The 24,287-nt window shown below is 44.4% G+C and overlaps 3 protein-coding genes across 3 annotated transcripts; 1 reads left to right on the forward strand and 2 right to left on the reverse strand.

Annotated features, from left to right (window-relative positions):
• The first annotated feature begins 2,851 nt into the window (after window positions 1-2,851).
• On the forward strand, window positions 2,852-6,603 carry LOC123103128 (uncharacterized). Its single transcript, XM_044524622.1, has 9 exons — window positions 2,852-2,991; window positions 3,110-3,219; window positions 4,601-4,703; window positions 4,821-4,880; window positions 5,203-5,265; window positions 5,373-5,573; window positions 5,654-5,744; window positions 5,823-6,037; window positions 6,180-6,603. Exons 2-9 carry the CDS (start codon window positions 3,110-3,112, stop codon window positions 6,267-6,269), a joined length of 933 nt encoding a protein of 310 aa, XP_044380557.1. The 5' UTR covers window positions 2,852-2,991; the 3' UTR covers window positions 6,270-6,603.
• Window positions 6,604-10,809: 4,206 nt separating this feature from the next.
• LOC123106857 (NAC domain-containing protein 45) lies at window positions 10,810-12,549 on the reverse strand. The gene is made up of 3 exons (XM_044528895.1): window positions 12,204-12,549; window positions 11,815-12,095; window positions 10,810-11,708 (listed from the first exon to the last, which is right to left on the reverse strand). The coding sequence occupies exons 1-3, from the start codon at window positions 12,403-12,405 to the stop codon at window positions 10,980-10,982; spliced, it is 1,212 nt and encodes a 403-aa protein (XP_044384830.1). The 5' UTR covers window positions 12,406-12,549; the 3' UTR covers window positions 10,810-10,979.
• Window positions 12,550-18,709: 6,160 nt separating this feature from the next.
• Window positions 18,710-20,456, reverse strand: LOC778383 (NAC domain-containing protein 1). The gene is made up of 3 exons (XM_044524623.1): window positions 20,122-20,456; window positions 19,733-20,022; window positions 18,710-19,548 (listed from the first exon to the last, which is right to left on the reverse strand). The coding sequence occupies exons 1-3, from the start codon at window positions 20,297-20,299 to the stop codon at window positions 18,937-18,939; spliced, it is 1,080 nt and encodes a 359-aa protein (XP_044380558.1). The 5' UTR covers window positions 20,300-20,456; the 3' UTR covers window positions 18,710-18,936.
• Between the last annotated feature and the right edge of the window lie 3,831 nt (window positions 20,457-24,287).

The raw sequence follows: 24,287 nt of genomic DNA on the forward strand, positions 1-24,287 counted from the left end.
GGGTACGTGGACACACTCTCTCCCTCTCGTTGCTATGCTTCTCCTAGATAGATCTTGCGTGATCGCAGGTTTTTTTTTAAAATTGTATGCTACGTTCCCCAACATTGAAGACTTATAGGTTAAGGGACTAATGAGTTTGCGAGTGTACATAGGTCTATAAGTCTATAAGGAGTTTGATATTTACGATAAAAGTCGATCCCTAAAAATGAATGTCTTCAGCTGAAGAATTTGGTTTTCTTGAGGATTTTGAAAGCGAAGAAATTGATGTGACCATGAAGACTTGGTATTCATGCAAGGATAATGAAGCATGAAGATTTTTGTTTTCGTAGTTTCATTTTCTCTTTCTTAAGTCATAGGAAACACCGTACTATTAAGGGGGTCGAGGTAAAACTAAGGAAAAGTTTCCAAGTGATGTTCATCTCAAAATCCTACACCTACCCAATTCTTTCGAGTGAAGCCATTGGAAATCTCATACAGTCTAGTCAATTTCTTCAGTGACAGAGATGGAGATCTTTTGGTCTCTGAGGAATTTGTTCTGACTGAGGAGTTAGGAATTTGCCAATGCGGATTGCCTATAAGTGAGGAACATGATAGCCCTGAGGAATTTGATAATCAAATACCTGACCGTTGTTGTGCTATGCGCCAGCTGTCCCAAAATATTTACCCACCTAACAGTCATATCATTGAAGGGCATTTATGTCTTATCATGGCGGGCTGCTCCCTAGGCTATAAATAGCCGCCCCCTACAACCACTAGTTGGTTGGCTGCTTCGAGAGAAACTGACACTTATCATTGAGAGCATCCCATCCTCCAAGGACTTTGAGCGAAAATCATCAAGTGAGGAAAACCCAAACCCAAACACCTACAAACCCAAAGTGATTGAGCATCACTGAAGAGATTGTTCCTGTATGGAACAGATGCTTGTTACCTTTGAGGACTGTGCATCCCCCAGACGGTTAGGCGTCATGGTCTGGAGCATCCAAGAGGAAATTGTGGATCACCGAGTGACCGGGTCTGTGAAGGTTTGGAAGTCACCTGAAGACTTACCACGAGTGATTGGGCGAGGTCTGTGTGATCTTAGCTCAAGGAGAATACGGTGAGGACTGTGTGTCCGGGACTGTGTGTCCTCAGGTTTAAATACCTAGCCGCTCCAACCAGACGTACAACTGTCACAACAGTTGGAAATGGTCTACCAAATCATCGTCTTCACCAAGCTACTGGTTCTATTTTCTCAACCCTTTCATTTCCTCATTCATGCGTTGAATTACTTGATCATTATTGTTTGAACACTTTGACCGAAGACTTTCTCAATTTTCTCAATCCTAATTCTTCAGTCACTTTGTCTTCAGGTTGATTATCCTGTTTACACACTACTTGTACTCTGTGCTTGTCTTTATTTCATCATGATGACCCTGTTACTACTCTGTTACGCTTGCATCTGAGTACTTATTCCGCTGCTAGTTGTTCGTGACTTAGGAAATTCCTCACCTTGAATTTCCTCATTCATGAATTTGTAAAAATCGCCTATTTCCCCCCTCTAGTCGATATAATGTACTTTCAGTAGTTTATGAAATGACATTTTAAAAGTCCTTATCTGATCATGACATAATCTGCATAATCTGATTCTTTTTCTCCCGTTGCAACGCACGGGCATATTTGCTAGTGTACCTAAGAGCATCTACAACTGGACCTCTCAAACCCGCCTCATACGTCCAGGCGGGCCGCCTGATCACTGTCCGGTCACGATTTTTGAACCTAGACGGGCCTCTCAAACGACCCTCAAACGCTAGGGCTGACCAGCATCCCCCATATCCAGCCCAAATATGGAGTGGATATGGGGGCGCCCGGGCACGCCTGCCACATCGGACCCGACAACTCGACCCCATCCTAAATTGCATCAAATCCATCAAACCATTCCTCCTCCTTCTGCCGCCCTCCAACCATTCCCGCGCCCGACCCTCGCCGGCCTCCACCCTTGCTCCCAATCCTCACCTCAGGTCCCGATCCATCGCCGGAGATGTCGTCCAGCCCAACCCACACCACCGCGACGGAGACGCAGTCCGCCTTGTCCGTCGGAGGCGTGATTTCGTCGACGACGACTTGCAAGGCGAAGGACGTCGCAACGACATTTGGCGACATAAAGCTTGAGAAGGAAATGTTGCAACTCGCATGGGACGCGGAAGATGCGAAGATCATGTTGGCGGACGAGACCGTCTTGGATGAGCATCCGAAGAAGTGGCTTGCGGACAAGAAGAAGGAGATCAACGACCGAAAGGACTACGAGGCGGCGAGGGCGGCTGCGGCTCGGGTGCAGGCGGAGGAGGCGGCCCGGATGCACGCGGAGTAGGACGAGCAGGACACATTCCGCTTGGAGCATGCGCCCAACCAGTGATCCGAGGCCATCCGTCACACTCAGACATTGATTTCATTTTGTCATGTCCGATTTGTTAAATTATGTTTTGCTTTGCTTTGTTTCGAACTTTGACATTCAGACAGTTTGTACCGTATGAGGCATGCATGGATTGCATGGATTTGAGGATCGGAATTTACGGTACATGAATATACGGAATAATATTTAAAAGGTGCCCGGTCGTGTCCGCGAGCGTTTAAGAAGCCGAATTTGCAAAGTCCAGCTGTAGGGGCTCTAACACGACTGTTAGGACGGAGGTAATATTTGTGAACATAGGAAGCAGAAAGATTGCAGTCCCTCGTTAAGAAAAAGTAAAATTGCAGCTCTTGATCTTCACAAGGTCGGACACGTGCGAGACACTGCCTCTAATGCTCGGGCCCACTCGTCAGCCTCTAAAACAAGCGTGGTAGCAACTCACGCCACGACCCCCCCCCCCCCCCCCCCCCCCCGCTCTCTGCCCCTGCCACGATTCGCAATACAGATCACGGCCGCGGTGACCAGCAGAAATCGGTATCGGAAGCGGGCGAGCCAAACCAACGCAAACCCCAAATCCCCAATCCGAGCTGCCCTCTCCCCCCGAGGTAAGATCCGTTCACGATTTCCGCGCCAGATACTCCAGATCGATTTCTGCAGCAATTTCCCGCAATTTTGTTTGACTTTTTCTCGGGGGGTCGATCGGATACGATCCGATTCGATCAGATGGCGGCGGTCTGGATGGCGTTGGCGGTGATGCTGGTCGCTGCTGCTCAGGTGGCGGTGGCTGCCCCGGTGATGGCGCCGGCCTTCCTCTGGGCGCCCAAGAACTACGGGTAAGTAGCTGAAGCGCACTATGATGCGCATCTCTGCTTGTGTTAGATGTGATACGTTCTTGTAAAGCTGGAGGAATCTTAGCCTGGAATTCTGCTTAGCTCTGAAACTATTGCAAGTTGGTGGATTAACAACTGTTGGGGCGTAATGACATGATTCATGTAGCTCTTTTTTCATGAACGTGGTACCATGTTGCTTCATACAACTAATCTGACATGAAATCAGTATAAGCCTACTAGTTGGTTCAGTGCATGGGATAGTCACCTCAAGTTTGTTACTTGAAGGCCTCTCACCTTTACTTTATGGTGTATCTGTATGCTGCGGAATAGCATGGTTCATTGGAAGGCAATCATGGTGTTACCTCAAGATTGATATCTACATCCTCTAAAAAAAGATTGGTATCTACATTATCACAGTAGATTTATGTCAGCTGCATTTCTCTCCAACCATAATTGTGTATGTCCATACAGCTACCCGTGGAAAAATCAATCTCTAGATCTTTACTTAGTGCAAACATTAATTCACTCATCCTTGTGACAATCTTCAATCTGTGGAGTGTAGAGTAGGGTAGTTGGAAGAAAATTTTCCCAACTTCAGTAATGGAAGGCTGGAGGATTGATGATATCTGGTGATGAAACCCACTCTACATAGAAAGCCACACATTTTGTTCATGTAGACTACTAAGAATAGTGATCTATGGGTATAAACCCCGGATGAAGGAGAGACAGAACAGAGTTTATTGTTGGCTTCAGGACCCTTGTTCAACTTGTATGCAGGCCACTCCATAGTCCCGTTGACATTAGGAGAGCAGATGCTGAGCATCAGTTCTCAGGGGAAGTTGCACTTTTTGTGTTGCAAATTGAACAGTGACTTCTGTTCAATCACGCTGTCTGCCCATATTTGTATACCTCAAGTAGAAACATGCAGTTCCTTTTTTCTCTATTTCTTGTGGAATGTATCTGGCCTCGAAGCTGAAGGAAACTTGAAACCCTGATTTCCATTAGATATGACAATCGCCTTCTACCGAGATGCATCCTTACCTGTGAATATTACAGCAACTGTGTAATGCATCCAGGCGCTACCTGCTACCTAGGTCACATGTTGCTCCTCCGTCTTCTTAGTGTAGACGATGCATCTCATACATCTCCAGTGTTACTCCTTGTTGTTCTTAGTGCAGGTGATTCATATTTTACATCTCTGGTGTTCCTGATCAGTCTTACTCCTGGATGTTTGGTTACTTGTTGACTAGTTCTAAGTTTTCATTTTGTGAAATTTATGCATTTCGGTTACTTACCAACGAAGTACAATTATACAAGTTCATTTTTGATATATTTGCCGTCCTTCAAGTAATAGTAGTTTACATAACATTACCTTTATCTCCAGACTTAGTCCCAATGAGGCTAAAGAAGTAGTCCACTATCAGACAATCTCCCCAAAGAGTTTAGCTGATTCTGTTCTCGAGGAAGGTGGCTGGTCAAACTTGGTGGTGAGTTCCCCTCCAATGTCCCAATTGGAACTTAAGTTGACATCCAGCTTTATTGAAATGTGAGTTCTTCGTATGCACAAATTTAAGCAGCACACAATGTTTTGGTTTTGTTTTCAGTGTTCAAAGGATGGTCCTCAAAAGAATGTTGATGTTGCAGTTCTTTTTCTTGGATCAAAGGTATTTCTTGGACTACCATACATTTGTTACTGTTATAAATTAGTTTTTTCATCTTTTGGGCATTCACTGGTTACACTAAATCCACACTTGATGGAAGCAGCCTCATAATCATCGATAATTGTTTATTCAAATACCTTCTCGTCGTGATATCTCAGCTAGCTGTTATTGGTCAAGTCCAAGAGGCCATTATTTTTTCTAAAATTCTCCATGCTTTAGTCTGTGTAGGAAAAAAAAACTCCAGCCTAGAATTTTTTTTGTTGAAGATGCTATCTCTATTTTGTTGCTTCAGTTACACTAACCAGTAACTAATATTGTTCCTCAGCTACAATCATCAGACATCTCTAAAGATAAACAGGTCGATCCTGCTTTAGCGGACATACTAAAGGTAGTCACAGTCATCATATATGGTTTTCCATGTTTTTTCTCTGCTGTCATACATAATTTTAAGCATAGAATGATTTCAAATCCATTAATATATATACCTTTTACCAGCTGTCCTTCTCAAGCTCCGAGTTTTCCATGGCATTCCCTTATGTTGCCATGTCAGACGACGAAGCACTAGAGAACTCATTGCTATCTGGATTTACTGAGAATTGTGAGGATGGTTCTGGAGGAAATCATATCACTTACACAGACACGTGTACTGCAAGCAGTGAAAGTGTGAAGAAACATCTGAACATGGATTCTGTTCAAGCAAGTTATCTTTTACATATAAAATACTTATTTCGATATTTTCTGTATATCATTATTTATTGACAGCATATACATTCCAGGACTTGGTGAAGTCACGGATGGGAAACAACCAACCAACTGAGCTAATCGTCTTCTGTAGCGGTGGTTTCAAGGACAATGCAAAATCAGAAGGTTGGGTAAAGTAACCAGGTTTAGTTCCATCACCTTCAACTGTACAACTTTAACCTGTGTTCCACTTCCTTACTTCAGGGCAGTTGCTTTTGGATCTGGTTTCTGTTCTTGACAAGTCTGGGGCTAAATACACAGTTCTTTACGCATCTCAACCCTATGGTTTGCTGGAGAATCCTTCGGACCTGCCATTAGCCAGGTATCTTGCAGAGAAGACCAATACAACTAAACCTGTCCTAGAGAAATGCGATGGAGAATGTCAATTAAAATCAACTCTCCTGGAAGGAGTTTTTGTGGTAAGTTGTTACTCGCACTCTGTTTTGTTTATTCCAAGCTATGCTGTTGAATTTGTCCTCTTCATCTGTATAAACTGCAGTATGTAGATCACAGTTGTTTGTATCCTTGCATAATTCATTCACATTTTTGCGTAATCTGCAGGGTGTGGTGCTGCTTATCATCTTGATATCAGGACTTTGCTGCATGATGGGGATCGATACCCCGTCAAGGTTTGAGGCTCCCCAGGATTAAACTTGGTCTGATCTTGAAGCAAACCCGATGTGGATGGCCAGTGTTTGTTACCCTGCGCAGTGGATATAGTTAGCTTCCTCTTCAAAGGTGCCTTGCTTGTGTATTTTACTAAGCCAAACTTCTGTTTAGTGATCAATTTTTTGATGTACTATTGCATTCCCAAACCCACGGAGATCTGAGCCTTTGCAAACTACTACATGCGCAAGGTTTATGTTGTACTATCAAACCAGAATTGTTTCCAGTTTTCCCTGTGAATAGCCTGGAATTCAGGAAGCCAATAAGATGATGGCACTAATGTCCATCTAATAAAATCTTGTTATTCTTTTAGTAGTCATAACTTGAAGCACATCAATTTCTTGGGTGATTGGGACACAAGGCTACTTTTGGGGGCATCGCTCCTTTCTATGTTGCACCGCTGAGGATGTGTAATTGTCAGTTAGACTTACCGCGCAAGTGATTACATGATTGAGATTGGAGTAGTGATCGCTCTGCCTACTTCATTTAAAACGATGGATAGTCGGATGACGCCCCAGTATCTTTTCCTCCTCTCGTGTCAATTTGTCCTTTATGCTTGCTATAGGTCTTGTCTTGGCTTAGCACTCGAGTGAGTAGAAAATTGTGGCGTCCCTTTATATATGGTTTAATGCGTGCTCCATTTTGTCTTTTATAATGCAAAAGGAAACGCAACTGAAATTTCGCGGGCATATAGATTGTGTGGTGTTATATCGCGTTTCATATCCCAACTTGCTTAGGGCAAAAGGATTTGTTGTTGTTGTTGTTGTTGTTGTTGTTGTTGTATTTTGCTTACTGTTGTGCGATTCCTCGCCGATGCGACATTTTTGTTCTGGACCAAACATATATCCTCATAGTCAGGCCGAGGCACACGTCATTGCATATCCCGGAGGCCCATGATGATAGTACTATAATGTCTATCCGCTGAGCCTGACGTTGGCGAATGAGATGTGTTTTCAGTATAGTCGGTACCGGCGACGTACTGGCCCATACATTGGCTGCCAAGTCAGTGCGTGTTTGTCTCTTGGGAGCCATGCCACTGCCAGTGTATAGTATAGCCTGCAAAACATAACTTGGAAGAAAGGTCTTTGACGTTTGCGGATTGTTGTGAGCAGTTTTTCCTTTCTGAAATAATAAACCTGCTTACGTAGCATGACTCTGGGGGCCTGGGATGCGTACGATGAGTTAGTTATGTACCTACCTTGGGCATCTACAGAAGCATGATACTATTGATCTAGTACCGCCACGGTGGAGTAATGGGAAGTGATAAATCTTCTTCCAACGAAATTTTAGCCGCTCTCCTGCAAATTTTCAAAAAAAGGAAGTGCAAGAGATCTTCGTAGGCATTGCTCGATCCTAATACTACAAACTTACCCCTGCGATACGTGCAGTGAGGCAAACTCATTTTGGTGGAACCAACCCAATAGGGTTCAAGTTCTATATTTAGCACTGGTGCTTCAATTTTTCTAGATTTATTATTTCAGACTTCCCGACAATGTTCTTTCAATATTTCCGACGATGTTCGTTCAGTGAGTGAAAACGCTACATCGACTACAAAGGTATCCAGTATCTCTCGCAGGTGCTCATATGTGGCATGTGAAAAAGGGCGGAAAATGCACATATAGCTTTTAAATTATTTGAAACAAAAATGGTACGTAACTTGCACCGGCTTATGATGCAGGAAACATGCCCAAAATGCCGGTAAAAAAGGGGGATTCCTTTCTATTTCCCCCCTCAGATCACGCTGCACCAGGCCTGCGCTGCACTGTGTGCGGGATCATGCATGCAAGCTGGATGCCAGGGGTTACGTCTACATCTTTCAGTTACTATCTTGCTGGTTGTATATAGTTTCTTTTCGAGGAATCTTCGCTGGCCACCATTGGTAACTGATCATCTTACTTTTAGAGTTTCAGTTAAAAGCTCTCCATTTTCTAACGATCGATCTTCATGTGTACTACTCTTGTGTTAAAATATTGGAGAGTCATATTTTTTTCAGTTTGATAAAAGTATATTATGATGAATCTAATGAAGCTAATTTGATGTTATAGATGATGTTATTTCTACAAACTTGACCAAACTTCAAGGAAATTTGACTGATGACAAAAGTAAAACTTCAAATATTTTAAAATAGAGGAGGTACTTCGTTAAACTGGTCTCTCGGTAGATCAAGTGAATGACCTCCTCCCATAACTGAGCTGGCATACAGGTGGCGTCCCCACGTGGCCTGCGTGCATGCACGCGCCGTCCAACATGTATGCATGCGTGGCTGCACGTGCTTTCCTGCTGACGAACGCTCCAGCTTGCACCAACCTGTATACAATGCTAATTAACTTGGAGGCCACTTGACTAAGTCCTAACTTGCGCGCCAAGAATACAAACTAGCTTGCTTACATTACGATTTACGAGCAATTTCACAGGTCTTGACAAACAAAAGTCACCGCACCTGAAAAGTATTGTCATACGTATGAGCACTACTACTGTATAAGTATGACCTAGTTGTGTCTTTTCCATACATACATGGAAGAATATATATATATATATATATATATATATATATATATATATATATATATATAGGAAAATGGTTGTGTACTTCTGGGAGTACGTACTCCCACTCCTCATATACCACATAGATGAATCTTTTATACCTTTTTATTATTTTTAATATACTTCATTAGTAATTATTAGATACCCTAAAATGAGTTTCATGAAAAAATTTATGTGAGTCTATGTATTTTTAAATATTTACGTATATACTGATGTGTTTGTACGTGAAAAGGTATATTACAAAAAGTACGTCGCAGATGATATTTTGTGAACTAAACTCATATTGAAGTATCTTAGAATATTTAATAAAGTATATTGAGAATAATAAAGAGGTATAATTAATACGTATATGAGGTATATTGAGGATGAGAGTACATACTCCCAAGAGTACAAAAGAAGAGTCCGTAAGCGGGAAGCGCTAAACTAAGCGGGAGCGTAAAACGCTTATTCTGCGCTCCGCTCGTGTCGCACGCACCGTTTGGTTTAATCGGCATTATTCTTCCACCTGTTAGTAAAAGTCTGTGGAATATATAGTAATAGATTTAATTTGGTTACCATCTGCATGCAGCGGTTCATCATCCCGCCACCATTTCTTTTTTTTATATGCATGGTCGTAGCAACACATTGTAAACAACCATAAGAAATATAGTAACCCAATAAATTCAGTTACTATCTGCACCCACTAGTTCACGCACCGGTACCATTTGTCTTTTTTACATGCATGCTCAAATGATACATAGTAATCAACCAAGAAAAAAGTAGTAACATATTTAATTTGGTTAATGGCTGGACATGCAGGTGCATGGTCCCACCACCATTTTTCCTTTCTACATGCCTACTTGTAATGGCATATAGTAATCAACCATGGGAAATGTAGTAACCTAGTAATCGTCCATGAAAAACTTGGTAATAGAACAAATTGGGTTACTGACATCTGTTGTTTCACATGGCAGTAAAAAGCATGTTAGGAATGGTAACTGAATTAAAACAGTTACCATCCGCATGCACTGATCCCGCCATGCTAGTAAAAAAACCATGCTAAATATGGTAACAGGATTAAATGAATTACGGTCAACAAGCAATGTCGTCTGTCTCGCATCCTCGACTCGCATGCTAGTAAAACGCGGGCCAAACATAGTAAATAAATTAAATTATTTACTATATGCATGCATGTGGCTGCGCTAATTAAAGAATGATGTAACCGATTAGCAAACAGGGTGCGCTCCATGGGTCGGAGCGTAGAATAAGCACAGTGCGCTCGGGCTCACTTTAGCGCACCTACACACACACACACACCATGGCTCACTCTCTTGGTTTAGATATCTCTCTAGCTCTGTCTGTCTCCACAGCCTATTTAGAGTACACATGCATATAGCTAGCTAGCTGCTTTGGTTACCGATTTGTAGCTAGTAGCTAGCTACTTTGGTTACCCATCTGTGTAGCTAGTAGCTAGCTAGAGAACAGAATAAGCCAGTACCACGACCTAATCAACAGCATCATCTGTTAATTATTTTGGATGAGAAGGCACAACAAGGACACGACTAGGGCAATCAAGATTCAACAAAAACAGCCTGTATATATATACAGACGACGACCGAGGTCCTTATTATAGTTAACAATGAAAGAAGAGCCATCTACAAACGCCACACATACTAAACCTAAAGATAGAGTTTGCAAAACCATAAGTTGTCTGAACTTTTATATTTCTCTAAGTCTTAATTTGGACCAACACCCAACCATCCTCATTTCCACGCCAACTTCATATATAACTTGCCAAGAATTGTTTGTGCTGCTAAAATAGCTGGCAGACTTCTTGAGATACTACTACTATGTTCATGTGGTTAACTACATTTTGGGAAAAGGATCTTCACCTGAGTTATACTTATATTACCCAAGTTACTCAAAGATCCCCACAAAAGTTTAGGCGACCGAGAATTAGTGAAACTGAAATTATGTGCCATGCGACAACATCAGCTCAATGAAGATTGAAGAAGCAACATAGTTAACTCACAACAAACAATATATTGTCCTTTTTTACAAAATCCTAAAACAAACTAATGCAACTGTAATCTCTCCATAGTCCATATATAATCAACATCGATCTAATCAATGAAGCAACCAACAAAATTACTACAATCAATGAACATTCGATCAGTAAAACCTAGGACCAAGATTATTAGCAGCAGCTGGGCGTCCACTCATAGCGGCAGAAGCAAGATCATAATTCCCATAGGGAAATTCACCGTCGTCGTAGCTCCCGAGCTTGCCCTGCTGAGGCGGAACACTGCCGGCGGTCACCGCGGAGCTCGGCAACTGCAGACCCTTTGCCGGCTCACCGAAGTTTTGGGCGCCAACGACACCACCTAGGGCTCTCATCATGATCGCCTGCTGCTCATGGAGGTTGACGTCGTAGCTTCTTCTTCCCATCATCCCGCCATGCGGCGCCGTATTCATAAGCATGTGCTGCCAGGAGGAGCCGCTTGTTGCCGGGACTGAGCTGGCCATGGCGGTGGACGTTTGCGCGTTGCTTGTGGCGTTGGTCAAGCTGTAGTTAGACATGAGGTTGAAGCTTCCAGCTGTAGTAGGAACGGACGGGTAGTAGTAGTCCGCGTTGTACGGCGGCGCCGCACTGTTGGTGGTGGTGGACGTCGTCGTCTTGGCCGGCGGCTGGTTGCTTGTGTACTCGTCGGAGTTGGGGATGTAGCAGAGCGGGTCGATCGTGAACATGGAGTCGGTGAAGTCTCCGGCGCCCTCGCCGGCGTCGACGACCGAGCTAGAGTTCGGCGTCGTCACGGCGGAGTACTCGGCGTCCACGTCGGCGGCCCTCGCCGCCTTGGCCTCCCCCTTCTTGTTGAACACCTTGCACACCACCCATTCGTCCTGACCGATCAAAAGCACACACGAAAAAACTCCCAATCAATTCACCCTCCGATCGAGTAGAGTCTAGAGAGAGGCGTAATTAGAATGGAATGTTGGAGAGGCTCACCTTGGGATTGTTCATGGTTTGGCCTCTGGACTTGCCTTCGAGGCGGAACTCGTGCATGACCCACTCAGACTTGGCGCCGCGGGGCGCGCGGCCCCTGTAGAACACGAGCGTCTTCTTCATCCCGACGAGCTCGCGGGCGCGGGGCTTGAAGATCTCCCTGTCCTTGCCGGTGGCCTTCCAGTAGCCCTCCTTGGTGGCGCGGTTGGCCCGGCTCCCGGTGGGGTACTTGAGGTCCTTGTGCACAAAGAAGTACCACTCCTTCTCCCCCATGTTGGCCTTGCCTTCAGTTCCACATCAAACAACATCAGCAGCTAGCTAGCCCGCCGTAAATATGCATGGAAAAAAGAAGAAGAAGACGATGAAGCTAGGGGGGCGAAGCGAATTGGTACCTGGGAGATCTCGCGGCTCGCAGCTGTTGAGGTCGACCTCGCCGACGGCGCGGGAGACGAAGCTAGGGTCGAGGAACTTGCGCAGGAGGTAGCTCGTGATGATCTCCTCGTCGGTGGGGTGGAACCTGAACCCCGGAGGCAGCGACAGGCCGCCGCCGCGGCCTTGCTCCTCCGACGGCGTTGCTGCCACGCTCTCCACCATGCTCGCTCTCTCGATCAAGCCAGCCAAGGAAAGCAGTAGCCTGCTAGCTACGAGTGATATCGATCGGGAGGAAGAAGAAGAAGAGGAACCTCGGAGGCTTGCTTGAGCGCACAAGAAAGCGAGGCTGGGTGCAGACGGATGAATGGGAACAGGAAGGGGATGGAGAGCGCGCAAGAGGCCAACTTTTATAATGCTTTCAGCGACCTTTTCCGTGGCGTCGGAGGGGCCAGGTCCACCTAAACCTTGCCTAGGAAGGAACTCTTCAGTCGGTTTCATTAATCGCCCCACATCACACATCAGATTTAGGTGTGATCGGGGGCATTAATTTCAGCGATTAATTGCCCTCTGCAGCTTTAATTCCCTGTATCTCCACAGCTACAGCCGGGGAGTGTGGGGGGCCGCTGCCAATTAACGGCCTGTTTGATTTCAATAAGTCATCTGATTTATAAGTCAGGTTACTTAAAATCAGTGACTTATAAGTCATGCCTGTTTGGTTGTCACCTGACTTATAAGTCACCTGACCACACCTTTCCACCTTGTTTTTTATGTAAAGATGATGGGACCCACGTAAAAGGGGGTGACTTATAAGTTATAAGTTGGGGTGGAGCAACTTATGACTTATAAGTTGGGGTGACTTATAATTTGGGTCCGTTTAGCAAAATAAGTCATTTTTCTTATTTTTCGACTTATAAGTTGGTGACTTATTTGAAACCAAACAGGACCTAAAACTGACGGCAGGAGGCTTGTTTGGTAGGCCACTTGACTTTCTTCTCTCTCTTGTAGCGTTGCGGAGAAAGATACAAATCCCTCAAACCACAGACTCTTCTCTCGCCTAGATATTTTGACAAAGGAAACTATTCCCTTTACTTTTCTCCTATGCCCGGTTTCAGTATATAGACTGATTTGAAGAAACATGTAGGGTTTGTGTGTTCTTTGATGACCATGCATGAGAAACTAGGTATGCATGTATTTGGTCAGGTCTTTGCATGCAGTTAGGCTAGCTAGCTCAATGATAATGTGAAATTTCGCGGCATATATGGTAAATAACTCAGTTTCGATTTGTTAATTGTTGATGAGCGTAGATTCAAGTGTGCTTTGCTCCGGTTTCTTGGTAATTGCCATCTCTTTTGACAAAAATAAAATAAAATAAAATAAAATAGTGCAGCGCACATCAGTTCGCATGCATGTACACATTGAAGCTGGAGTAGTAGCTAGCATCCATATCAGCCTAACATTGAGTAGTACAGTACTTAGCTTAACATCGGCATGAGTAGTGCTGTGGTGTGGGCATGCATGCAGCTATCAGGCCACGTAGGCTCGTTCTTGCAAGTTGCAACATGTCTTGTTCAGTTCGTGACTATGGCAATTTAGTTGGCCAAGGTAGGACTTTTGTAACCTTTTTTAACCGTACGGATTCAAGCCTGCCTGCAGCAGCAACATAGGACCTCTACAAGAAGAAATATTCTCATGGCGTGGAACGGTCAAAGCCTGCAGCATGCATGCAAGAATGACGGCTGTTCATACCTCACAAGTATTACCATGCATGGAACAATCGAAATTGGTCAGCTCCAGCCTCTCTTAGTTAGGCCACGAGCTTGCCGCCTCGGTCGGCTAGAATCTCGTAGAAACTCGCTACTACTACCTTCGTCCTGGTTTATTAGTTTTTTTGTATTTTATATGTTAAATTTTGATCAAAAATTTAACTGATAATATGTTAGTACTACTGAATGAAACTGGGTATACGTGTCCAGCTGTTTAAATTATTATTAGTTTATTCTCTAGCTCTGGGGGCTAGGAGCACGTGCGTGCATGCTTGACAGCCAGCCCTAGAGGCTAGAGCACACGATGCAAGGTCCATATTATCTGGCCGGCGGAACTGGATTTGGCGGCCGGCCGGGCTTCGATTCAAACTCTCGATCTTGACCCAACTGTTTGCTAGGGAAAGCGATCGGCCGGTGCCACATGCGCTAGCTTGTGGTACAGCTAGCTTACGTCCAGCTAGCCACGCATGCATATGCTCCTGTAAAGCATGTCAGAGGGACACCGTTCTCTGACCGTTCAATGTCGGTTCCGAATCCACGTATGCCTCCGTAGATCAACGGAGATAGAAGTTTCTGCTTAACTGCAAGCTACTCTACCGGGTGCGGCCAAGTTTGTTTACCTAAATGGAGCTGATGTGCAGCATTAATTGGTCTGAAATTTTCTATCAACTCGATCGGCAGCTGGCTCATCGGAGATCCAAGATACTCTCTACTGTCAGCATGATGTCGTCAGATTGAAAAAAAAAGAGATGGAAGCCACGGCTAGCGAGCTGTACTCCACCAATTTTAGGGACCGAATGCATGTATCTTCTCGAGAATCTGCTTGTCCTTCTTTTTTGGGGAATTAAGAATCTGCTTGGCCAAGTCTTAACAAAATTTCCTGGTACGTTCTGTCAGCAAACAGCTCATGAGCTGCATTTTGATATTGTGGAAACACCTCCGTCGCAATTCAGAAATGGTCGTACTGACTTGTTTTTGTGCTTCTTCAGGCCGTGCTGACGTGTGAGAAGTGGGCAGGCTAGCTCAGGAGCTGTTATTTTTTTTGAATTTTTTCAAATTGCGAACATTTTTTTTTAATTTTGGAAAAAAAATCAAAGAATGGAGCAGCCCAAGTCGACTCGTCAGGAGCTTTTTTGTTTTGAGAAATGTTTGGTCTTTTTTTTAGAACTGAGAAATGTTTGATCAGGAGCTTTTTTTTTGAGTGTTCCGGTGTTCCCGAATAGATGACTCCTAAACTATATGGGCCGAGTATTCTCAGCCCATATAAATTCTAGGCCGAGATAGCTTTCTCTCCCACATTACAGCCCATTATGTTCTGAGAAGAAAAAACACTATACTTTATGTCTGGGAGCTCCTATTTCCCACGTAGGGCGACAGGAGTCGCCGAAACGCGCACTTCTCGACCCACGCGGGCCCATTATTCTTTTTCAAGTTTCCTTTTGTTTTTTATGTAAAAATAAAAAATTAAAAACTCTTCTTCAATTTTAAAAATGTTCATGAATTTTAGAAATATTAAAGAATTTGTGAAAATAGTCCCAAATTTCAAAAAATGTCCAGGATTAAAAAATGTTCATGATTTAAAAAATGTTCCAAATTTCAAAACATGTTCATGAATTTGAAAAAAGTTCACGTATACAAAAAAATTCATCGTTTTAGGGCAAAAGTTCTTAGATTTATTTTTTACAAATTAGAAATTGTTCTCAGATTTCAGAAAATGTTCAAAAATTTGAAAAATATTCATGATTTCAAAAAATGTTCATGAATGTGCAAAAAAGTATTCCCGAATTTAAAAATTATTCCTGCGTTTCATAAATTAATCATGAATTTGGACTCAAAAATGAGAAGGAAAAAAAGGGAAAAGGATAGCGAAAACAAAATTTTGAAAGGAAAACAAAACACAAAAAACCCCGGAAAAGAAGGCAACAGAAAAACGGCCTGGGAAGGTTCTAGAACCTTCTAAAAGGGTAGCTAGTTGGGCCAACCAAAGTGATGTAGCGGCAGCAGAGGAGGGCTAGTTGGATTTCTGGTCATATTCAAAGGGTCACTCCTCTATGAAATGTGCACAACTATCATGGGAAACAACAAGGCCGTTGAACTCTTTGGTAAAGTCTGGAAAGGACCAAGTAGGCTCGAGCATAAAATTATCTTTTGGCTTATACTTGATGATAAGCTGAACACCACAACACTATTTCAAATGAAAGGCTTATATATGGATGATTATGCATGCACTTTATGTACTTAAAAAGTTGATGAAACTGCACACCATCTGTTTGGGGACTACAACTTTGCCAATGACTGTATTTTTAACAAAGAGAATATATTAATATCGCGAAGATACCAATTACATCCAGCCTCTACAACAACGCAATGTCATAAAGACATTACAGATGCACACAACCAAAAGACAATAAGAAGAAGAAGAAGAAAAAAGGAAAGATCCTGCTACAGTGATCAACTTGTAGCTGCAGCACAAACCACCACCTAGACAACACCCGAAGTCCCAATATTCCAAATGCGACACCTTCAAGAAGGAAATAGTGCAGATGCACTGTCATCGCCCGATCATAGATCTTAGGTTTTCACCATGAAGAAGATCCGCGCTCTCAAAACAATGCCTTCAACAAGGTCACTGCCAGGCACAACCAATTAAGGTCATACCTTAGGTTTTCACCCTGAAAGCTAAGACTCTATACTCCGCCTGTGTTGCCGCCTCCACTTACCGATGCCACTGCCACGAGTCCCGAATCACCAAGTAAAGTCCTCATTGCCATGAAGACTCGATCCACCATTATAAGGCCTCAAACCTCAGCCACCATGATGTTCTCTGTCACTGTCTTCACCATGAGAATCGAAATACCGACGCTGACTATTGGAGATTCATTATCTCAATTTTATTTAGAGGGGGTTCAGTTTATGATGAAGCTCTTCTCACGACTGAGAGACTACCTAAACCAATTGTAATGGAAATTCTTATACACGAGTGCTGGAATATTTGGATGCAAAGGAATGGAAGGATCTTCAGGAGCATAACTCCCTCTCTTGACTCCTGGAAACACTTCTTGAGAGCAAATCTAGAGCTTATAAGTCACATGATTAGGACAAGCATGTTGCTCGCTTTCAAGATTTGTTAAAGTTTTGCCCTAATTTCAATTCCTATAGTGTTTCTTGGAGCTGATATTGGTTAACTTTTTTTTTCTCTTTTCTTCCTTTATACCCTCCTCGTCGTAACATACTTATACTTGATTAATAAAAAATTACCGTAGACCAATTGTTCTATGGTTAAAGGCCTCAAACTAAATTAGTAAGTATTAGTTTGAAGCTAGCGGAGAAATTGTTTCCTCTTCAACTACCCAGTTTTGCTTCAAACCTATCATAAACCGATTTGTGCCGCTGGTCAAAGGCCTCAAACTAAATTAGTAAGTTTTTTGAAATGCAGCGAGATGTCAAGGTATATAAAAAGGTGAAATGTAACAAGTCTGCAGCCAAAAAGCTGCTCTTAGCATGATGTATGCTGTGCTCCATGAAGAGGATCAAACTAGCTAGAAGATCGAATTCATCTTCGTGAAAATAAAGGAAGATTGAGTTCAGAATTTTCCTTTTCTATAAAGGTGGGAGGTCAAGTTTATGTTACCCTAAGTAGCCAATTATTAGCGGCTACCGATAGTGGCTATCGTTCTAGAAAAAGGGGACCAGCCACCCATGTCATGTACCCATGCATGTGAGCTCATGGATAAGCCTTTCAACCTCTTACGTACGACGATCCTAGTAACCCCACCCCACAGACGTTTTTCAACTAGCTTTTCGCAAGCATGCATGCATGCCTGCTTAGAGATAATCTATCATAACCGATGCTTAGGGCATCATCGTCATGACTTAGCTAAGCCTACGCTGAAGCCTGATTAGGACGCACCATTCTTATCTTAACCACCCTCATATGTCTCAATCACCTTTTAATCGCGCGTGCGGTTAGGCTATCCGGCGACTAAACTAGCGTATAAGTACCAATTAACTGTAACAAGTCCCCGTAAGCATGTGTGACTTGATGCTTCCGCTACGTGTAGCTACTAGATTAAGTTTCTTTGGTGTGATCGCTCCAAGTCCCAACCATGGGGTGGTAGAGCCGTAGAGGTAGACCGGATCGGAAAGGCTAAGCCAATTAAGTACTCTGCATTATCTTCTTTGGCTTGGTACACGATGGTTCGAAAGGGCCGCAAGCATAAACAAAGCTCTGTCTCCAATAGGGAGACGCTCTTGTGATTAACCTAATGGAGGAGGACGGAAGATTCCAGTTTCTAGCCTATCTAATTCGCAACGTGTGATATATACCAGCATGCGCGGCAACTAAATTAAGTTCAGCAGCAGTTGAGCGGCGTGTGCCGCCGCCTTCTTCATCTGTCCGGCCTGCCACAATTTTAATTCCACGCCTGGACGGTTCCTGCGAGCTGACGTTTTGCCGTTCGATTGGCCCCGGAGCCTTAGTTAAATGATGTGTATTTGATTCGGGCTTTGGTTTCCGGTGACAGATGCTATGGATCATTCGAGCGAGCGTTAGTTAATTGCTCCTGGCTGTACGGTGGACAAGGGAAGGGTTCAGACCGCACACGCTAGCAACAAGCCTCGATCATTAACTAGTGCTGGGTACGCCAGCAGTTAATTAACAAGTCCGGCTGCGTGTGTCGGCCATGGAATGGATGCGTCGTTGGTTTTGCATTCTGGAATTAACTAAGAACCCTAGGATATATGATGATCATCACATGTAGGAGTATCTTGTAACAATACTGGATTAATTTATTTCACAATAAACCCCGTAATTTACAGCTTTTGTGCTACACCAAGAATTCTGAAATTTGTCCGTTCTTATCGGTTGGGAGTTCACGACGCAGCAAGCAAGCTAGATCCCTGCCTATCTGCCACAACGGGCGATCTCCTCGATCTACAGCAAGTTCAAATGGAACAACGATGATCTCTTCGATCCAAGCTCTCTGGTTCTTCACATGTGCAGCTGCTGGCTGAGGAACGGATGGATCAGCATGCCGCTGTACTGATCCGCCGGGAGCTGCAGCTGGCTGCAGTACAAACTGCCGCTGGACCTCTTCCTCTTCATGCCGTTGTACCTATCGCCATTCATGCCGTAGTCATCTACACGGGCCTCGGGTATCTGAGGCACGTCGATGGTGTCGATGTTCACGTAGCCATTGTTATTGTTATTATAGTGTAGCGTTTGTTGCCATGGAGGCTGCGAGTAGATGAGCGGGTTTTCCGGCGGCAGCTGGTAGTCTGCTCCGGCGTCCGACGACGAGGCGCCGGCGCCGGCGCCGTCGAGGAGGAGGTGCGAGAGCGCGGCGTAGTCGACGGTGTTGAGCAGGTCGGTGAGGGAGCACGACTTGGCGATCGCCATGGGGCGGAACTGCTGCAGCTGCAGCTGGTCGTCGCCGTCGCCGTCGAAGGCCTCCGACTTGGGCGACGACACGGTGTGGTTGTTGTGCGAGTCCTCCACGGTGGTGGAGCTCTCCTGCTCGTGCTCCTGTTCCTGGTCAGAGGAGGAGAAGTTGTGCAAGTTGTTGCACTTCTTGTGGATCCTACACAGCACCCAGTCATCCAGCTGCTCGAACAAATAAATAAAAATCCCGGATTAATTCGCTGATTAAACAAACATTTCAAATGCAAACAATTAAGTCGAGTAAGTTGTAGTAGCTTATGGTACAAGCAACTGCTCTTACCAAAGTGAAGAAAATACAGTAGATAATAAATAAATAAATAAGCGAAGAAGAAAAAAAAATGCTCACCCTCATGGAGGATCCTCTGCGCTTGGTGGTCCGGTTGTCGGCGGCGGTGAGGCGGTACTCGTGCATGATCCAGTCGGTCTTGACGCCCTTGGGCGGCTTGCCCCGGTAGAAGACGAGCGCCTTCTTGACGCCGATGCTCTCGTTGGCCGGCGTGGACAGGATGGCCTTGTCGGTGCCGGTGGCCTTCCAGTAGCCGGACCCGGCGGCGCGGTTGGGGCGCGCGCCGTTGGGGTACTTGCGATCCCGGGGGCTGAAGAAGTACCACTCATTCTCCCCGAACAAGGCCTTGCCTGCAAAGTTCAAACAAGAAAATTAATACTCCAGTAATTAGAGCAGAGCTGGAGTTGATTAATCGATGGATGCTGTTGATTAGTTAGTCATGTATGTACCGGGGAGGTCCCATGGGTTGCACTTGTAGATGTTGACCTCGGCGATGATGGGCACGGGGCTGGGCATGGACGCGGCCTGCCTGCCGAGGTAGTGGACGATGAGCTCCTCGTCGGTGGGGTGGAACCGGAAGCCGGGAGGGAGGGCGGGCATGGCGGCGCTGCTGCTGCCCATTGGCATGGCGACGGTGAGCAGGTGGGAACGGAATCAATATGAGTTGGTGTGGATGATGTGATAGTGAGCTAGGTGGCTAGCTGGAAGGCGGGAGGAGGAGGTGGAGAAGATGGCTACTACTGCATATGAAATGCTGTGTGGTGTGGTGTTGATGGGAGGGAGGCTTGAAATTTTTCAGATGCAGGGAGTGGGGTGCCGATTTATAGCTGCCATGCCTTGTCCGCTTGCGAGTCAGCAGCGGGGTGGTGGGTGGATCAGGATCGCGAGGGGCAGAATCGGCAACTAATTACTTAGTTTATTTACGTCAACACGTACATATCTTTTCAAATACCAAGGCTAATGAACTTCTTGCATCAGTGGAGTGTAGTTATATTCTGCCTTACAAGGGCAAAACTAAGGTGGTGTTTGGTTCTCTAGTCCTAAAACTTTTCCTAGTCTCAACTAAAAAGTCCCTAGTCCCTAAAAGTCTCCCTGTTTTTTCATAGACTAAAAAGTTTATAGTCCCTTTCTAGAGGTTATTAAATGACCATGTTGCCCATAATATACAGAAAAATAATAATTAAATAACACCATGGGATGGCGGGCCAATAGGTTCATGGAGGGGCATTGTTGGAAAAGTCCTCAAAAGACTTTCTTTGAGGGTCTTCTTCATTTAGTCCTAAATAACTAGTTTACTTCGTAAAAAGTCTCTCTGTTTGATAAAAAAGTCTCTAAAAAAGGCTTTTTTTAGGCCCTACAAAAAATATCCCTGAAAACAAACACCCCAAAGACTACTACTAGACAAGCCTAGATTCACACCAGAATTAATGCGTGGAGCGCAAAACACAGGCGGACACGTGCGAGCGCGATCAAGTGCACAAGTTTCTCGCCGCGGTGAAGGTGAGACGGGCAAATGGCTAATCTGCCCCTGTGTGCGTACGGGTGAGCTAATCATCGGCGTGGCTCCACGTCGTGTGTGGAGGGGGGACGAACGAGTCGTGGATAACCAACGCAAAAGAACAGACTTTTTTTTTTCTCTCTTCTCTTCTTTTCTTTTGGTTAGCAGTAGTAGCAAGCAGGAATGGTGAGGACGACACCGGCTGCGACACCTGTCCGCCTTGTGGTTGCCGCCAATGATATGCGCCCTTTGGCGTCTTGCGGGCTCGTGGCCAGCTCGTGCCTGCCTCTGTCTCTCTGCCCGCCCGCTGCCTCCTTCCTTCGTTCGCTCATTGTTTGATTTTTTTAATAATACTGTTTGGGTTGATTTATGGCCGGGTCCATCTCGTGGATTTCATGTGCCACCGACCGGACCATAGCTATAGCATGGCATCCTGGCTCGTGGGGGCGTGCATATGGAGAACTTCAGATAAGGGAGAATGCGGTGCTGGCCGTACGGGGTCCGCGTACACGAGCTAATAATTAATACTCTATGTATATCTCATATTAAAGTGCATCTAGATACATCCGTTTCAACGATATTGAAATCGATTGAAGGTAATACCAAAGCTGATGTAAGACTTCATCTCATACTACCGCATGACAAACACATGCCATTCCTTACAAACACGTGCCATTCCTTACCGTCTTGCACATATGTGAATGAAAACAATTTAAGTATCGGCCTAATTATACAAGGGTCATCGCTTCAGAACAACAGAAAACTCTAGTGCATCACTTCCAACAATTACGAGGTGACTCCCACCATCACCCCTCCCCCTCCCTCGGGTTTTCCCGCTGGCGACACCTGGCCTCCGCAATCCCTCCTCCTCTAACACTCTCTCCTCTCTTGTCCTTCCTTTGGGCTGAAGTCACATGGCGGCCAATGACCATTGGGGCAATTGTGCGACCGAAGCCTGATGGGATGGCCACCACATGTGCATGTGGTTCTAGGGTCACAAACTGACATGGCATCTCACCTCTTCGAATGATGTCTGGCTCGGGATGGATCTGCAAATCTGGGTGCATGGTCAACTTTCCTAGCTGACGGGCCACCTCCTCGTCTGGGTGCTTCCCTTCAGTTGAGGGTGCGAGTCGTGCCACTTGGGTGCGGGGGTCACAACTCAAGTGTTGCCTCATGGCCATGGTTGCAAGGGCGACGTGATGACTAGCGAGTGGCAAGCAATGGAGGTGGTACGACGGTTATATTGCGTCCGACCGCACTTGGTTCTAGAGGTTAGGACCTTCCTACCAAGGTGAAAAGCTACCCAACAACACACATGTGTGTCGTTTCCTTCTTGACAGCAATGCCACAACTCTTTTCTTGACATCCTCGATGGTCCAGGTGAAAACTCTTGATCCTTTTGAATTCGGCGGTGGCAGGACAGTGCGGTCGTGACGGTTTCCTTCCTGAAGGCATCATCTTAAGAGTCCATAGTTTGTCGCTCCTTCGTCGCCAATGTGGTGGTGATGGTGCTCGCTCGAAACATAGTCAGTGTGGCTCATCTCAGAAGTGCAACATTGTTGTCACGTTAGCTTCAGTTCTAGGGTGAGCCCTGGCCCATCGTGAACAACATGTCTTGCATAATGAGGGATGGGGTTCCCTGTGACAACAAAGTTTGAAGGTTGACCTGCATGTGGCCATCCTCTCGACCAGAAGGAATTAAATCACGCGTTAACTCTTTGTGTTATACCAATTAACTTATGACAATTGTATCTCAAAGTATAACAAAAAGTTTGGGTCAATTTAATATGATAGTTCTTCTAACGTCATATTCTCAAAGTTGTTTAGGACTATCGTTACTCTTAATGATATCCTAAGATTTAGAAAACATGATCACCAACAACACTTGAGCTAGTATTAGAGGCGAGACTAGGAATCATATTTTACCGTTTATCATTCCACACGTGCATATGAGTTTTCTACTAAATCGCACATTCCAGGATCATAGCAGTTATAGCATAGAATATAAACTCTTAATTATGGAAATATAATAATACAACAATATTGGCTCTAGGGCATATTTCCAACAGACTCTCACTTGCACTAGAGTCAATAATCTAGTTACATAGTTTTTTTTAGCACATATTGCTATCCGGTGTTGCTCATGCTTTGCTCGTGGTAGAGGATTCGTCATTGAGTCTGACACTTGAAATCCGTGTGAATCTTGAGTACTTTCACAAGCCCCTTATCGACATACTATCGAATAATATGATACTTGCGTTCGATATGTCTGGTCTTCATGTGGGATCTCGGTTCCTTTGCTTGAGCAACAGTGCCACTATTATCTATACCCCTATATAGAGTGCGAATAACTTTGAAAGATGGTCGTTGGATGAAGCCAATCCGACGGTGCAGAGATGGCAAATCCAAGCACTACTAGCCATTGGATATCATCTACATCCCACCAGTTTTTTCCACATGTACAATCTAAAAGACTCCATGGTTGAACTTAAGCATAATGCACAAACCTCAAACCACAAGCACTTCTCCTTTGTTCTAGAATCTTCCATATCATAATTGCCTAAAAAAATTTCTACATGAATCGTCATTATTTGTTTTTTACTTTATGCTTTACAATGCACAATTCCATGAATCTTAAAATAGATTAGCTTTTTTATAAAAACTAAATGATTTTGAATGAGATGAACTATAAGAATTAAACGAACATCTACATCATGCATATATGACCCAAAGATTACATACTATAATGTGGTATTTATTCATAATTTGGTTGCCAAATCTCATGCGTGCAATGCATGTGTACCTTACTAGTAACAATAGAGCGCCTTTGGGTTCATCGCACTTGGGACCACACCAACTTTTTCAGGAAACTTGTTGATCGAGATCGTCTCCTTCGAAGATTCTGAAGCCGCGGTATATTCTACTTCCGTTGTAGAATCTACAACAGTGTTCTACTTAAAATTCTTTCAATCCACTGCCCCACCATTGAGGGTGAAAACATAGCCCGATTGAGATTTATAGTCATCTATATCAGTCATGAAGCTAGCATTCGTATAACCATTTACAACGATCTCTTCATCTCCTCCATAGACAAGAAGCATGTCCTTTGTCCCC

The sequence above is a fragment of the Triticum aestivum genome, chromosome 5A (genome assembly GCF_018294505.1).
Source record: "Triticum aestivum cultivar Chinese Spring chromosome 5A, IWGSC CS RefSeq v2.1, whole genome shotgun sequence".
NCBI lineage: Eukaryota > Viridiplantae > Streptophyta > Magnoliopsida > Poales > Poaceae > Triticum > Triticum aestivum.